Source organism: Nesoenas mayeri (assembly GCF_963082525.1).
Source record: "Nesoenas mayeri genome assembly, chromosome: 1".
NCBI classification, from domain to species: Eukaryota; Metazoa; Chordata; class Aves; order Columbiformes; family Columbidae; genus Nesoenas; species Nesoenas mayeri.
In genome coordinates, this window is record NC_137541.1 from 145,411,715 (window position 1) to 145,429,411 (window position 17,697).

A 17,697-nucleotide genomic window follows, 5' to 3' on the forward strand; every position below is an offset into this window, starting at 1 on the left:
CCCAACAAAACAAACAAACAAAAAAAACCCAAACAAAAACAACCACAAAACCAAATAAACAACCCTACAAGGCACCTCCTTTGAAAAGGCCTCAATGGATGACCTTAGAGCTGACATGACCAAAACTCACGAGTCACTCAAAAACCCTGGCTAGCAAGGCGAGAGGAGCTGGGTGCAGAGAGGTTATGCTTGCTAACAATCGACATGTTGGCTGAGGGGTTGAAAAAGGGAAGAAAATTGTGATAAAGACACACTTTCCTCTTTCTTTGAGCTTTCTTTCCTTACCTCTGCTTCTTCCAGAGCCAGCTGAACTTCTGACTTCTCTTGTTCAACCTGTTTCTTGATTTTCTCTATTTCGTGGAGGTTCTTGTTTCCTTCACTAATCTGATTGGTCAGATCAGAAATCTCCTCTGAAACAAAAAGGGATTAGCAATCAGAGTGTCCCAAATGTACTGCAATTCACAGAGCATGAATACAGGACCCATGCCTCAAACAGCTATCTCCAGGGTTCATCTGTACGCAAGCACTGCCTTACTTTCAATTACAACAGCTTTTTTTGCCTGACGAACTCGAAGGCTCAGACTTTCTTGTAAACACTGTTTGAAGTGGTTATAGTGGTTTTGTTTTTATCTGTGATCTGCAGGCTAGCAACCCTGTGCTCTGCTTTTGGAGCCGTCAAAGCTTCATCTGCTGCACCTCTGTCATCTTTCTTGTTCCCTCCCTGAAACTGGCACCTCCACCAGTGAGCTCCATTGGCAGGTGAGCAAAGGGAAGCCTGCCCTCCTCAGGCCATACCGATTTCTATGTTTAAAATCCTCATTGCCCACATCCGTGGGTGTCTCCATCAGAAAGCTAGCCTCAAGGATGAGATAAACACCTTTCCCTACAGTTGTTGTGGGGCACCTGCATCCCTCCAGCTGTCCACTGGTGTGGCTCTCACACTGGACATGACGCCTGAATGAAGCCTACCTTGAAGGTTTTTGTTTTCCCTTTTCAATGTCTCCAGGTGGTCCAGCGTCTCCTCGTAGGCATTCTTCAGCTTGAAGAGCTCGGTGCTGAGGCCACGGGCCTCCTTCTGGGAAGCCTCCAGCTCAGCCTGTGACTCTTCGTACTTCTGCTTCCAGTCATTAATGATCTTGTCAAACCCGCGCTGCTTCTTGTCCAGGGAGGCAGCTGCTGAGTTGGCCTTCTCCAGGTCAATCATCATGTCTTCCAGCTCGTTCTGCAGCCTGTGCTTTGTCTTTTCCAGAGAAGAGCACTTGGCATTGGCTGCCTCAATTGCTTCCTCAGCTTCTTGCAAGCGAGCAGCAAGCTTCTTCCTACCAGGTGGGAAGACACAGTTAGATGATCGAGTGCCACCACTGCCATGTTCTTCAGAAAAATTTACACCAGAGCAGTATATCTCAATAAATCAGTTTTGAATGAGAAGATTGCAGGGACAAGGAGAACGGAGGGGAAAGTCAGCCTATAGAGACAAGGGACTATGATAGGAAAAGAAAAATCTTAAATTATGAGTGGTGACATGTGGCAGATAATTTTGTGCACGTGTGCATATGAATGTTTGAAATAGAACTTTTGAACTCTCAAGCAGCAGCTTGCTACTTGCTAGCTGTAACCAGTGTGGGCTGATTGTAGATTTTGAAAAGGCCTGGTCTAAATGAAAGTGTCACATTCCTCCAATTAGGAGATATGAGACAGAACCACTAATTAAGAGGCTGGTCATGCCTTGGGCTTTTGTCCATAGACTATTTAGATTGGGAAACCAAGTGGCTGGGAGTCCCAGCAAGAAAGGAGGATCCCAAAAGAAGAGTGTGACAATGCTAGATGGAGTAGATACACTGGAAGTGAGGGAAGTTCCTGCAAATCAGAGATGTGTGGAAGCAGATGCTGAAGATGCTCATAGTCCTTGCCCAGTAACATCTGAGACTGGTCACTGTGAGCAACTGCACCGTATGACCCAGCACAACTTTCTGCTCTTCCCAGAGCAGCCATCATCTCCCTGCTGGGAAGGGAAGTCAAGACTGAGGTAACGTAGCACTGCGCTGGGGCAAAGCAAGTGAGTGTGTGAGATAACCAAGGAGGGTAATCTGATCTTATTAGTTCTTAAATAAACCCCAGCACCCTCATCCACTGCCCCATGGACAAGGACTCAACAGACACACTGACCTGCTCAAGCAATGAAAAAAACAGAAGAAGGACAGCCACAAATTACGGCAATGAGCCAGCGGGACTTTTCCAACCAGACTGCCCTGTTTCCTTAGCACTATAACAAGTCCCAAGGAGCACAGTCCTCCCAGACAAGGGTATGATGAAGTCCACGTAACCCACTTACTTGGCATCTTCCAGCTCCTCAGTTCTCTGAATGGCATCAGTCTCATACTTTGTTCTCCACTGTGCCACTTCTGCATTTCCCTTGGAGAGAGCCCGCTGCAGCTCTGCCTTGGCTTCTTGCTCCTCCTCATACTGCTCCCGCAAGAGATCACAGTCATGCCTGGCCGCTTGCAGAGCATGAGCCAGGGCATTTTTGGACTGCAGGGATAGAAAGGTCACAGCATTGCAGGGTCACCTACAGCAAAACTCAAACAAACACCCCATAAAAATTCAAATGCATGCTTGAGCCTTTTTTTCTTTTTGCCTCTGGCCTTGTCAGTCCAGGTTAAGTGAGGTAGAAGTGTCTGAAGTCATCTCTAACTGTTGCCACTCTGAGTAACTATCAAGACCAAAGATAACCTGACACCTTTGGAGAAGCATCCAAAATTTTAAGGTGTACGATCTGAGATTTTGGCTATCCTACTGAGTTTTATTTAACAATTAAGGATGCTCATTATTTTCCCAAACTCTTCTCCTGTGTCTTCCCTCAGTCAGCAGCAGGAACTTAGATCAGTACAATTACCAGGAAGGATTCTCACTCTTGTGTCTCATTTCAGCTTTCATCCAGACTACAAATGAACATGACCAGTTTTCTCCATTCCATGTCAATTAATGGGACAAAATCAAAGTATTACCTTGGTTTCCTCTTCTAGCTGTCTCCTGAGTTCTTCAATCTGTTGTGTAAATGATGTTTTCCCCCGGGACAGCTGACTTATCAGTGACTCCTTCTCTTCAAGTTGTCTTATAAATTCACCTGCCACAAGATTTAACCCAAAAAAAGGTAAGATGATGAAATGACAAAGTCCCAGCCAAAATCAAAGTCCCACTTATCCCATTCTACTGAGGAAAAGAACTGACAGTGATTGTGGCTGATCTTTTGTGAAGCTTCTTTCAAGTTTTAACCTTCAGACACTTCACCAGGATAGTTTTCTTTAGGGTTGTTTTTTTGTGTGTGTTTGTTTGTTTGTTTGTTTCTTATTTAATTTTGGGCTTTTGTTTTTGAACTGCCAATACCTTGATTTGTTAGTTTTCATTTGGCTCATGGATTAGACTAGACTAATGCTTACTTTCACTTGCGGTAGTATCTGGTTTTGTTCATACTTTTCGTCACTACTTTACGTTGCTTTTCCACAGATGACTTCTCAGAGGGCTGCAAAGCACCCTGAGAACCTCAGAATGACCAGTGTACAGAACAGAGGGATACACAAGAAAAATTTCATTTGTCACAAGAAGGGCATCACAGCAGGATGGAAACTGCAGCCTGATATGAGTACATGGAACTAACAAGAAAAAAACTCAGGAAATGAAAAACAGGTCACCCTCATCAGATACCGGGATTAAATAGCGCTACTCTGCCTAAGAAGGTAGCAAGCACTTAGAGGATATAGTATTTTTTATCAGATGTGAGCAACTTCTAGAGCGCAATGCCCAAGGTCACTGTGAGGAAGATGGTATTCACACAGGCAGCAGCGATATGCCAACTCCTTCATCTTCCCTCTAACACTGAAAGATGGATGTACATGTCCTTTTTTTCCGAAACAGGGTACCCAGCCAGCACATCCACTTCAGCTCTTGAGATGGTATCACAATATGCTGGTAAATATGGTTATAGGTTTGTTTCAAAAGCCAGTCTGAGGCGAGGTCTCCCCACCAAGGTTATAAAAATACTGAGCATAGAAATGTCAAAAGACACAAAGCTACCGCTCCATTCAGCAATACTAATCCAGCCACCTTCAGAGGTGCCGTTGCACAATACATCTCACCGATGCAGTGCTGAGACACCTGTTGAGTGACTGGGAAATAGTCTATCTGGGCTGAACATGCACATACCATTCTCACTCTGGAGTTTTGCCTTCTGAGTAGTGAGGTCATTCATGAGGCGAGTCATCTCCTCTAGTTTCGTTTTTGTCTCATTCAGATGGTCTTCGTAAGTGCGACAAAGTTTCTCTGCGTTTGCCTAACAGGCGTCAGGAGAAAAGACAATCAAAGCTGTAGCCTCCAGGCAGCCACTCGGAAGCAGTAGCCTTCCAAACATATGCTTTTTTTGTTTGCCTTTCAGAGAAATGGCAGATAGCAAAGACACAGATACCACAGCAGTAGAGGCTGTGATGGCACTCCTAGGCCAGGGGTCTCCCCCATCAGACCACCTTCCCCATTTGTTTTCCCTGAACTGCATTCTGAACGGAAGCACCAATGTAAAAAGTCTCCGCAATAACTTCAAAAGCAATCACATGCCTATGTAGTTGAGGCATAAACCTCCTCGTAATTGCTAGATGGGAAAATCACCTCCAATGAAAATTGCTTCACTGATTCTGCTCTAATTGCCATTTATCATAAATTGAGTTTGATGACAGCTTTCTAACTCTCAAAATACTGAAATTTATTTTCTTCACTTGCACTGAAAGAGCTCTTTAGAGTGCTCTGAAAGATATCAAGATGATTATCTACTCAGGAAACAAAATCCACAATTCAGCCATAGGAAGTAAAAATACACATGGTTGTCATGCAAGCCTTTGCTTTGCACTCCTTGGTAACATGGGTGAAAACTGTGAGCCAAGGGCAGGATCTGAGAGGACTCTGTTTAGGATGGGAGATATCCAGCCTTGGATGGCATCACCCCTGTCATCACCAGCCTCTGGGAGCACAATTTAAGTGCTTTGAGATATATGGATAAACTCTATGCCTGCGACTGGGGATGCACTGTGTTTTAGACAAGCCATCTTAATTGTGGTCCCATCTCCAGGTAAGAAGGGTTGTACCACCAGCTGGGGAAAGGGGGACATTGTGCACATAAACACCCCCAGATTGCAAGATACCACCTTCTTAAACACTTCAGCTCAAGTGTTCTGGGAAACCTTCTGACCAGCCTTAACTACACATGGCCTTTAGGGGTTTAGGAAGTCGCAGGACCCTTACTTTTCCCTTGACCATCTGCTCCATGTTGGATGACAGATCATCCACTTCCATCTTCAGCTCACTCTTCTCCTTTTCCAGTTTCTGCTTGACCCGCTGCAGGTTGTCCAGTTGCTCCCCCATCTCAGCCACACTGTCTGCATGCTTCTTCCTCAGGGTGGCAGCTGTGGCTTCATAGTGCAGCGTGGCCTCCTCCAGGTCCCGCCGCAGCTTCAGGAACTCTGCCTCGCGTTTCTTGTTCATCTCCAGCTGGGCAGCTGTGGCTCCCCCAGCCTCCTCAAGTCGCTCACTTAATTCCTCCAGCTCTCGGGCCAAATCCGATCTCTGCTTTTCCACCTTGGCTCGAGCAGCTCGTTCTGCTTCCAGCTCCTCTTCTAGTTCTTCGATACGAGCCTACCAAAGAGACAAGAGCGCCTTTAGGTCACCTTCATGATGATTCCCGTTGGAATACCTTGAATCACCTTACAAATTGTTAAACCCTCTGCCAGCCCACACTCTACAATACAGGTGTAAGCACAGTGATTAAAGGACTTGCCCATTTGTGCCAATAGATCAGATCTTGAGCTAGAATGATAATGATGAGTCACATCTTTCTCACAGTAGGTTGGTCTCCAAGCTCTGGTTCAAGGCATTTAGGCCAAGTGCATTGACCTTACACTCATGTACTCAACATTCAGTTGAAGTACATGAGAGAAGTCACTTGACAGTGGGAGTAACAGCAACAAATTGTCATTGAAGTGGAGGGACTCTTCGCATTTTAAGAGCTCTGTGACTGAAGTGACTTCTGTCTAGGAATGTTAAGACAGGATTTCAAATTCAGCAGTGTGAAGAATTGCATGAATAATGAATATTCATTGGGAGCAGTCTTTTTTTTTACGAAAGAGTTATTTTGACTAATATATACTTCATGTCCGACTTATGCAAATGTTCTTTTTTTACAAAAAAGCAGAGCTGATATTTGGGGGTAAGACATTTTGTTTAGACTGTGCTGTTGACTTTGTTTGGCCTTTTCATTTCAGTTTAAAATTCCCTGTGCATTTGAACCCTTCCCCTAAAGTTCAAATCCATGCTTATCACTGCTGAACTCCTTCCTAGCATCTACTGGGATGGAGCTCATGCTCCATGGTTTGGAACAATATTACTTGCTTAAAACGACAGAGCCTTTCTGCCTTGCCTGAAACCACTAGCATTCTGTAGTCATGTGTCCTGCTACTGGAAATGATCCACTACGGAGTGAGCATCCTGAGGGAAAGAAGGATCGGTTTGGGAAGCTATGGAATTGCACCACTTTGGGCCTCAAAGCTGAGCTGCAGTGAGCCATAAAAAGTCTCTGCAAAACCCTTCAGTGAGGCACAAAGAGAAACTCATCCTAAGATACATAAGAAAGACATTAGCTGACCTGAAGCTCCTTGATCTTCTTCTGCAGCTGCATCACTATGGCTTGTTCATCTTCTATCTTGGAATTCAGCTGGCTCATTTCAAATTCTTTCCTGCCACAGAAAGGAAAGTCCTATTGTGACAATTTTCCCTGCAGTTTCAAGTTAGTATTTTGCAATTTTCAAAGAGTTGTTCAATAAAACTTCTAATGTATCTAAGTGAAAGCAACCCCTCATATATTGCCTCATGTATTGCTATTTGCATGAAAACACATCTTCTCCTAAGCAGTGGTTTCCAAGGCAAGACTCTGCATGCATTTGTGCAATTATATTTGTGGTTCTTTGTGTCATACAAAAGTAGCATTATTTTCAGACTCAATGGAAAAATATATTTAACAGAGTCAGGTCTTTCAATAATACTATCATAGCTAGTGAGGATGGACAACTTTCTAGAGACTTCCTTCATCTTTCTCCTCCAAGCAATGAAAAACTTCAATAACTTTTAATTTATTTTTTTTTTTAATGCTGGGAAGTGTAATGACTTCCAATGTTTCAGGTGTATTGTGCACAAGTAAGAGCAATTTTCCCCTCCCTTCTTAGCTGCACACTCTCTCCTCATGGAATTTCCTTTTAGCCACCATCAGAGCAGGATAACACATCTGAAGGCTCTGAAACGACATTGGTAACTGTGCTGCCTTATTTTGTACAACAGAATCAGCCTCTTACTTTTTTAGCTTTTCTTCCATCTGCAGCTTATCATTCTCCAAGTCCATGACACTCTCTTGGGTCAGCTTCAAATCCCCTTCCAGTTTGCGTTTTGCCCTTTCTAGGTCCATCCTCACTTTCTTCTCTTGTTCAAGTGAACCCTCAAGCTTTAGGAACAAAGTCACTTGTTAAATATATTGAACACAGATGGTTTACAACAGTCAGACATTTGCTGAGCCCAGTTTTGTGCTGAGCTCTAGCAAGCTGCAAAGCAGAAGAACTTAAGTACAAGCATCCTATTTTACATTTTTTGTTTTCTAGCAGCCAGTGGACATATGGACTAAAAAAAACATAACGTGTTAGTCCACGCTTTACATTTGTGCATTACAGTTCTCTTAGTAGCAAAGTTCTGTTTGACTTCATGCCAGTTACACTGCCAATGCAAACTGAATGGATTTTCCTTTGTTATCACACTCCTTTCAAAGGCTGAACCAGATAGACAGGTTTTTATAGCATTCTTGTAGTTATACCTTTTACAGACAGTACAAGGACTGCATTTCTAAATCCTTGATCATTTCTGAAAGGACAAGAATACACTTCAAAGCTTTGCAACATATCAGACTCATGAAAATTGTTCAGTGGTGGACAAACAAGCCTGGGGAAACATGAAGGCAGAGCCAGCTTACATCATCCACTTGCTGTTCCAGTTTCACTTTAGCTTTGCTCAGTGTGTTGACCTTGTCCTCCTCTGCTTGCAGGTCATCCAGAGCTTGCTGATGAGCTTCCTGCAAGGACTTTTTCTCCTTAGTAAGCTTGCTGATGTTCTCATCAAGAGTCGCCATTTCTTCTGTCAGATTTTTGACCTGTGTGAAAAAGGAGGATGTATTTGTAAGACTTTGAAGCAAGGGATTGTCATAACCTGACTCAAATGACTCTATATTGAACTTTTATGCAAGAAGACAATTGGAAGAAAGCACCTCTCCCCTGCCAGTCCCTTTCAGCTTTTTGAGGGAAATTGCCATCAAGAGAGCCAATGCGTGCTAGTTCTTGTTGTGGGTTTAGTACAGTCTATCAAATGTACTAAATTATTTTCAGTGTCATTCCCATTTTGGTGGACATCAGCTTCTGATTCTCTCTGGGAGAAGTAGGAGATGACCTTTACATTTACAGGCTCTAAGAAGAGCTGGGAAAACTCATGGTTACAGCAGAAAATTATTTACTTAAAAATGCCCAAACTAGACATAATTATATGATTGTCAGCAAAACTGACTTCAGAAAAAGGGAAACTTAGGCTCAGAGTCAACACTTTTTCCTTCATAAGGTCAAATAACTCTGTATATATTGATCCTTCAGTGTAGCCTGTGCAATAGACAGTGTAAAACCATCAAAGACCAGTAGCTTTTGTCATAAAGGTGATCCATGTCCAACCTATCTGTGCCCAGCTCTAAAGTTCTAGAGGTACCTTGTTTTCAGTAGCATGCTTCTCTTTCTCTACTTTTGCAAGTGTTATTTCAAGATCATCAATATCCTTCTTGAGCTCAGAGCACTCATCTTCCAATTTTCTCTTCTTAGATGTCAGCTCGGAATTCATCTCTTCCTCATCCTCAACTCGCTCTGTCAGTTCTTTGACTTTGGCCTCCAGCTGAATCTTGGATTTAATCAACAAGTCGCATCGTTCCTCGGCATCTGCCAGAGTGTCTTGCTCCTGGTGTGGCACAAGGAAGAGGACAGCAATGACTGCTTGGCCTTTTTTCTTCCTCATTTGTCGCCTATTCTCTAAATGGTCAGAGAGCCTGATCTTATGCTACACTTATGCTACAGAGCATTTCCTACTCCTGATTTCAGAAGGCAAGACTGACAAGTAATTAAACAGAGCAAGATGAGACAGTGGTGAGCATGACTAGTCATGTATAAGACCACTTTCATATCTTGTTGCCACAGACATTGCCTTGGACAGAACCTGTTAAGATTTGCATTGCCAGCCCACTTGGTTATATGCTAGAACATGAAAATTTCTATCTGCTCTAATTTTTTGCAAGACTGACAAGACTAACAGCTTATTCTAATTGAATTGCACTAACACTCTGGTCTGTAAGCCTCTGAGTTTCAAAGAACATCTAATAAATACATGAATACATGTATCTACTCACAGCTTGCAGCTGGAGAAGCAAATCATTTTTTTCCTGAACTAAAGAGACTTGCTTTTCTTCAAGTTCCTTTCTCCTGGCTTCAGATTTTTCCAGGGCCTCCTTCAGTTTCAAGAACTCCTCCTTCATATTGGCCATCTCCTTTTCAGTTTCTGCAGACTTCAGAAGGGGTTTGATCTTAAAGAAAAGCTTCATCCAAGGCCAGTTCTTCACAGCCATAAAAGCACGGATATTCCACTGAATTACAAGAAGTGCATCCCTAGTTTAAGAAGAAAACAAATAAAATTCCCTAAGGCTTAGCCTGAACTGAGAAAGTTGGATTTTTTTTTTTTCATTCTCAGTCAGTTTTATAGCTTTGTTCTCAGTAATATTAGGAACTTGTATGAGGTTCCAAGATATACAAGAAACTTTCCCCATATCTCTTGATTTTCTGGGACATAAAAAATTTGCAAATCTGATTTTCACCAGAGCTGCAGGCAACTAGGATACAGTTGTTATTATTTTTATCTTACCTCCACTTTAAACCTTTAATTTAGGGTTAGCTATAGCCTTAGGGACTGTAATAATGTCTCTATTCAACATATAATTAAATGCTAATTACTGTTATCTGCTGAGATTTAAGAGGGTGCCTTCGTACCTGCGCTCCACTATCTTCTGAAACTCAATCCGCATCAGCCTGCCACGTGCTCTTGCCTGGATCATCGTTAAGATTTTTGCAAGTCTCTCATCCCTCATTTCTTCTAGATGGCCCAAGAGACCAGCCTTGAAGAACACCTGGTACATGCACAGATGTCATTTCCCCATAACAAATCATTTTATTCCAGAGCTACACAGATCTTATTGAAATAGTTCAGAAAAATGCTATTTTTATTGACAAATTGTAAAGTAGAAGAGTATATAAAGTATATAAAGTATATAAAGTATACAAAGTATATAAAGTAAAAGAGTATAGAGAGTCAAACACTACTTGAATCAGGGACTGGACTGTACAGTTGCAAAGTTGTTTTAAAACCAGGTCTCATCTCCTCCGTTTTGAACAGACTAAACAATTTTATTGCCACATTTTTATCACAAAAGTACTTTTCAGCTGTGGCAGGGTTCAAAGCAGGTCAGCTGAACCACAGCTCCCAACTCCCAGATCTCTGCTAATGGGATCACAGCATAATTGCACATTGGCCTCATTTCAAAAGCTGCAGCTGATCTTGTGGTCCATATATGTTTAAGAGTACCTATATTATATTAAATAAGCTATTGTTTTACTGGGGGGCATGGAGCATCAGCTGCTTGCTGTGTCCACTTGTAGTGTTGCTGTAATAAAAGCTTTGTGGGAACTTGAGCCACGGAAATAAAATTCCTCTAGCACAACGTAAAAATTAGTATCACATAAATGCTATATTGCTGGTTCCTTCTGTTACTCACTCTTCATTAATCTCCACCACCAGAAATTGCATAATGTCCTATTCTGCAAATTAGATATTCAATCCATCACTTTACATAAGCACTGATGCTTTTTTCTGGTTACCTTAGTGTGTCCGAAACGATATTGGTTATGGTCGACATCTAAAGATGCCAGCAGTTTTTCAGAAGCTTTTCTGCTGTCCACAAACTTATCCTCTGGGATTGCGCCTGGATTCAGAATGCGGTACCTTTTAATAACAGATGAGCAATGAGTAAAATTGGCCTAGATTCTGCTTTTTCTTTCCCCCCCCGCTTCCTCTTCCCCCGAAACTTAAAAAAAAAACAAAAATCACCTAAGGTAATTTCCTACTTTGCATCTACAGAGACACAAGCAAGAGCAGTATAGCAGAATTCTGCCTGCCGTGTTCAGACAAACAATGGAAAATAAATTTAAATTGAATAAAATACCTCAAGTAAAAGTGAGAAGACACGCTTTGCTTATTTTGACCGGAGACAATACAGTCCTACATTACCTTTGTTTAAAGTCAGCATAAAGCACCCTGTTTGGGAAACCCTTACGGCAAATGCGGATGCCTTCCAGGACACCATTGCAGCGGAGCTGATGCAAGACAAGGAAAGCATCCATTTCACCTACAGGGGAAAAACAAGGCTAAATTAAATGGAGCTTCTCCATAAGGTTTGATCTTCATTTCACCAAGGGGACTGGAAAATGTAAGGTGTCATCTCCTGAAAGAGTGACAGCATTGGATATGGTAAAAACCACAGTATTTAAGTACAGTCTGGTGACCTGGAAGTAAGTATTGGAATGACATAGTTCAAATACACTAACATTTTAAGGCTGTTGTTTTTTCCATACCTGGAGTTTTTGATTCATTGGGGATGATGCACCGTACAAAGTGAGGCGCTGTAGATTTTAGGTTAGTCATCAGCTTATTTAAATTTTCCTAAACAGACATATTAAAAACACAATTAGCTTTAGCCATTTAGTGGAATTCCAATCACTTATTTCTTTGGTTTGCTGGTTGTTAAGTTTATTAAGGTCATCTCTCTAAATAGTTTCCAACAGAATTACAAGCTTACCAAAATTATTACAGAGAAATGTGTTCAAATTAACCAAAGTATGAATTAACTTTATTATAGGAATCCACATCAGTTTTAGCAAAGTCGTAAGAAGACACGTGTTTTACTTACAAACTCAGAAATGTCAGAAATAAGATGAGCAGCAAGCAAGATGCAGTATCATCTTGCAGAGCATTTCTGTAAAGCCAGCTGCATTTTTGCCTGGCTACTTCCCCACTTGGTGAGAGTAGGTCACCTTTGCAATCTGTTCCTCATAAAAATCTCAGGCTTTTGTCCTCCTAGCTAAACATTTTCCCTTTGTTGTTCATAATCAAACATCTCCCACACAGGCAGAAATCTAGCTTGGAAGAAGCCAGCCATTAAGGGCATTGTCCAGTCTCTTCTTGAACACCGTCAGGCTTGGGGCCGTGACACCTCCCTGGGGAGCCTGTTCCAGTGCTCCAACACCCTCTGGGGGAAGAACCTTTTACTAATATCCAACCCAATATCCAATTGCAACCTATCTGATTACAAAGTACTTGTAAACAGTTCCTCTACCAAAGACAAACATGAAGCTATAAGCCACAAAATAAATTACAAAGGCTGTTCACAACATTTTGTGATACTTTCTCAAATAGAATAAAAAAACACTTAATCTCCAGAATTCTCAAAGAAGATAAAATGGAGCAGCCCCTCACACATGTAGTTTTAATAACAGTGTATTCACTTAGCCAAGGTCAATAACCCAGGCCCTGAAACAAATTCCAATGTTGGATTTCAATTTTTTTGTCCATTACAATCCTTAACGTTCCACTTCAGTGTATCGTCTTAACTCAAAACATCAAGTAAACAAACCTTGTGCAATGAGGACACGGTTTGAAAAGAAGCACCTTTCTTGCGTTTCTTTTCTCCGCCCTGGTCAGCTAAGAGAAAAATGAAATAAATAAAAATGACAATCCGTATATCAGTAAGTGGTGCAGGCAGGACATGAGAGACAGACAAACCATTCTAATAGTGCAACTCCCTGTGAATGAAGACATAGCTGATGACTGGAAGGCTCTGACTGCTCAAATACTATACAAAATGTGCTGAACATCAAGTGTGATGTATCAGAAGTTTGCAGCTCTCTGGCCATACTTAGGCTTTTGTCAAAGACCACTGTAAGCTTTCTGGACTGCATTTGCATTTCAGCATCACACAGCATCACTTGTTTTGCAGAAAGTCCATAAATATGACTAAGGCACAAAAATAACTTTTCACAAAATAGAGTCAGTTGTGGTTTGTTAAAAAACCCATAGGGTAAGATGATGCAGAAAAGTAATGCTTAGGGAAAATTTATACTTCACATTGTGCTCTATGGACACTGATTCTCACGTGTCTGCTATGCAGACACTGAACTTGTACAAGTAACATTTGTTCAGAATAGAGGGAAATGAAAATTTATTTTTGTAATTTTAGATATAGTAACTTTGCATCCCCTGAATTTTGCTTAAAGCTTCGAAGTCAAAATCACTCAGATCCTCCAAAGGAACACTAGTGTCCAACACAACCTTTACGAAGTCTCACAAGAGACAAACATGACCCAAAAATGTACAGCAATTGCTGCAGCTTTCTAAACACTGGACCATTAGATCATTCCCAGGAGGTCTGGCATTCTGACACCTGTCAACAACAGTCAACATAAAAGGAGAAGTGAGGAGTGCAATGTGTTTGATGCAATTACCCAAGACCTTTCCCCCTTTTGAAAGTGACACGGCTAAGACTGGAGGAGGCTAATCTGGACAGGCTGTTCTTTCCTCCTGACACTGAGGAAAAGCAAGGTAGTGTTCAGACAGACAGGAACATCCACAGGCAAACAGGCAGTTAGTAACTTGCAAGAATTTGCTAGTGGCAGGATTTTTGTTATTTACATTCAGCTCCATCTCTTATTCACATTATGAAGTCTGCAGCCTGCTTGCTTCCTCAGAAAGTGTCTTACGATTCATGACAACAATATCTATAGAAATGAGGTTACTAATAAATAGGCTGTAAGTGATTGCAACTTCAGGACATAAGAGCTACATCTTTATAATGAATGTCAGTCTTATTTACTTAAGATCAATTTTCTGGATGCTTGCTACTTGTCTTCTCACAAATAAAACAGTTCTGTGTAATGCATACAGCTTAAATACATTCTTGGACATACATTAGTCTTGTCAAACAAACAAACAAACAAGAAAACCAAACAAAACACAAACAAAAAAACCCCAACCAATCAAAACAAAAACAAAACCAAAAAAACCCCAGCAACCAAAAAGGAGGATGTATTGGCAAAATCTTCTACTTTGGTCATTGTGGAATGGTGTTGAGGTACCTTCAGTGTCCAAAACACTCTCTTAAACTTTGCATTTCCTATTTAATTCATAGTGGCTAGCAAGGAGGACTACAGAATGAGAAACAAGAGCTGTTCTTGTTCATGGGCATTTTTTTTGTGCAACTCTTGCCTGCATATCTGAACACTTGAATGTTCAAAATCCCACTGGAGTGTTCATAACATACAGATCTCCTTGCCAAAATTGCTCAGAGGTATTACACATTCAGACCAGCTGGGTTAATGGCCTCCTTGGTATAACTGGCAAACGCCTACAGATGCTGTGTGCATCTAAATAATTAGTCACTGCCTCATTTAACATTAAGTCAATTGCAGTTGAGAGAATTGGTTTTTTTCTGAAATTCATTCCCAAGCACACATTTCTGAAATGAAAGAAAACCCATGTGAGCTGATGCTGCTTACCGCTGTCAGCGCCAACGTAGCTTTCAAACAAGCTTGCCAGGAGTTTGTTGGATGATTTTTGGAAAATACCTACTACGGTTTCATTAAGCGGGTCTTTGTTCTTCTCAAGCCACCCAATGATGTTATAGGGAACCTACAGCAAGGCATCGAAAACAAATCAGAGGTTGCAAATGTTCCCATTCAGAGCAACCAGGAGTTCGTTCTGGTTTGGCTTGAAGCCAATGACCTTTTGTGAAGTGCTGCCCTCAGAGCAGTACCAGCCACCCACTTTTTCATCAGGTCCCCTCCAATTCTCTGCTTCCTAATTCCCAAACCTCTCTTCCTAATAATTACTGTCTGAATCCTGCACACCTCTTCCAAACTATCTGGTCCCTACATCTTCTCATGGACTCCATGGAGATGGCTGTAAAGCTACCGCATCATCAGTGTTCCAGGAACCCTACTAATAGGTGCTGAACTATAAAATGCACAAGTAATAATTTCATTTCGCAACAGCATGCTACACCAGAATAATCAAGATTTTCTGTCAGAAATTTTATAATCTAACTCCTGGACTTTACCACAGCTCTGTTTAGTTGGAAAATATGTTCTATTATTAGTACCATAAGAGGATAGAAGTTTTAATTTTCTTTGCTGAATACATTAACAATTAAAGATAAAGAGCAAAATGAACATTATTTCTCTTAATAAATACAAAATTTGTTAAATGTTCAATTATCATTTGAAATTAACAGCATAAGGTAGGTTCCAGCTCTGCTGTGCTGAGATTTCATATCAACTCTTTTTCAACAAAACATTTTCTCTCAAATTATTTCTGCCCATCTGGTGTGAAAACGCAGCTTTGAAACTGGGCAAGTTTTGGCTCAAGGATCACAGTACTAGATTATACTCCCTTTTGTCCCATCATCAGTGAACCTGTTAACTAAACCTTCACAGCAGAATTAACCACATTTCTGTTGGCTGCTTTGATACACTGGTCCTAACATGAGTAAAAGGTTATGTCAAATATATATAATTAAAAAAAAAAAACCCCAAACATCCCTGAAGTTAGGCAGAAGTTACTCAGTTCATTTGTACAGGGAACCAAGATGACAAGTTAGATGCTATAGCTATTCAGTCACTGGTCTGAATCTGATTATATGAAAAGTGATAAAGGCAAGGCATATTTTCAGCAAAAGCACTATTAACCTTCCTCAGTTTGTTTTATTTGTGTATCCAAGGACATCCTGGAGGCTGGTGGCACCTTACTGTGCTTCAATACTTGGGCAGAGAGAACAGACATCTGCTTTTACTCCTCACTGTTCCTTTATCCCACTCTAATCCTTCCCACCTCCCCTGTTGTACACTGTGGGCCAAACCCCAAACCCCAAACCCCACCTGGAAGACCTCTAATACAAAGTCTACCTGCCAGCCGAGAAACTTACTGCACCAGCATAATGAAGAAGTTCAAAGTGAGCTTCATATTTCCTTTTCTTATCAGGCCTGGGCTTCTGTAGATTAGGTGACTTGCCAAGATGATTGTCATAGAGTTTGGCTTTGAATGTCATATCTGTAGCTTTTGGGAACATACATTCCTCTTCGAGGATAGACAGGATTCCCAGTGGCTGTGGATTTAAGAACATCTTTGTTGGAAAATGCTTAGGCTGCCTGCTTTCAGTAGCAGTGCAGCCTTTAGGTTTCATCTGATGGAATTTTAAGCCTGCAAAATTTCTTCTTATCCCGAGGAGGAAGCCTCTGACAACTCTGTTAAAATAGTAACCACACACCTTTGACTATTCAGTGTGTCAGTTCTGCCTTAGGAGGCTTTATGATGACTTCCAAAAAGGGTTTGATTTACCTTTCAAGGCATTTGAGCCAGCTAGCATTTTATTATTCACATCTCAGGAAAAGAACTAACCTCCTAGCACTGAACAGATTGTTTGAGGCACTAGGATCGTATGCAGATATCCTACCCCTGGAGAAGAAAGCCATCAAGTAGAAGAGCACTTAATAATCAGCCTTTCTGCTCCAGCTGTTCCAAACATTCTGCTAATACAAGATTCAAAATTTCATTTTTCCTCCCAGATCAGCGGGGTTAGATGCCATGCCATAAGAAATGGCAGAGAGAGAGATACACCAAAGGACAGCTGTCCCCACCAGAACCACATTATACTCACAAAGAAGAGAAAAGAAAGGCATATCCTATGCTGGGGAAGCGATGAGGGGGAAGCAATAGTTTCAGGCTAGGAAGAGCATGAAGAACTTTACACATCAACATGTAATGTAAGAAACAGGAACCTCACAGGGAGAAGTACAGGGCATGTGACTGAAACATAGCATTTGCCCTGAAAAGCTAACAAGTAATTTTGATGTTAAGCATATGCGGAACAAAGTAAATGGAAGAACAGTAGGGACAGAGAAAGACAAAAGTAAAAACCAAGGAGGATTTTACAGCCGCACAAATTAACAGTTACAGTTCGTGGTTACTGTTGGCTCTGTAAGGAAGCTTACAGAGGTCAAGCCAAGTAGCCACAAATGCAGGTTTTCCTTTGATTCTGCATTGCATGTAGAAAGGTGAGAAACTTGTCCTGCTGTTTTTCCTACTCTCTGCACTGGGACTTGAGGACATCTCCAAGAGAGCATCATGAACAAAACCAATTCAGGAAATACACCTTTGCACTTCTGTACGTACCTTCTCAATTAGATCAATGCAGGCCTGCAGGTCCATGCCAAAATCAATGAATACCCAGTCAATGCCTTCCTTCTTATACTCTTCTTGCTCCAGGACAAACATGTGATGATTGAAAAACTGTTGCAGTTTCTCATTAGTGTAATTGATGCAGAGTTGCTCAAAGCTGTTAAACTGCGGGAGACAAAAAAGAAGAATTTGGACTGCAGTTAACTATGGTAAGGGCTTGGTGGAACAGCAAGAAGGAAACTTTTTACATCTAAAGCC

The 17,697-nt window shown here is 41.4% G+C and overlaps 1 protein-coding gene across 4 annotated transcripts in view; it reads right to left on the minus strand.

Annotated features, from left to right (window-relative positions):
- MYH15 (myosin heavy chain 15) overlaps positions 1–17,697 on the minus strand; it is a gene marked incomplete at its 5' end in the record, with an annotated part of 45,855 nt that overhangs the window by 12,553 nt on the left and 15,605 nt on the right. For all 4 annotated transcript variants that reach the window (XM_080342747.1, XM_080342746.1, XM_080342745.1 and 1 more), the window contains 19 exons: positions 286–410; positions 970–1,319; positions 2,333–2,529; positions 3,006–3,124; positions 4,201–4,327; positions 5,287–5,676; positions 6,683–6,773; positions 7,386–7,531; positions 8,051–8,227; positions 8,827–9,069; positions 9,515–9,770; positions 10,149–10,285; positions 11,034–11,157; positions 11,443–11,560; positions 11,787–11,874; positions 12,845–12,912; positions 14,763–14,895; positions 16,187–16,366; positions 17,434–17,604. In XM_080342747.1, coding sequence (XP_080198873.1) covers positions 286–410; positions 970–1,319; positions 2,333–2,529; positions 3,006–3,124; positions 4,201–4,327; positions 5,287–5,676; positions 6,683–6,773; positions 7,386–7,531; positions 8,051–8,227; positions 8,827–9,069; positions 9,515–9,770; positions 10,149–10,285; positions 11,034–11,157; positions 11,443–11,560; positions 11,787–11,874; positions 12,845–12,912; positions 14,763–14,895; positions 16,187–16,366; positions 17,434–17,604 — 3,240 coding nt within the window. The remainder of the gene's footprint in view (positions 1–285; positions 411–969; positions 1,320–2,332; positions 2,530–3,005; positions 3,125–4,200; positions 4,328–5,286; positions 5,677–6,682; positions 6,774–7,385; positions 7,532–8,050; positions 8,228–8,826; positions 9,070–9,514; positions 9,771–10,148; positions 10,286–11,033; positions 11,158–11,442; positions 11,561–11,786; positions 11,875–12,844; positions 12,913–14,762; positions 14,896–16,186; positions 16,367–17,433; positions 17,605–17,697) is intronic.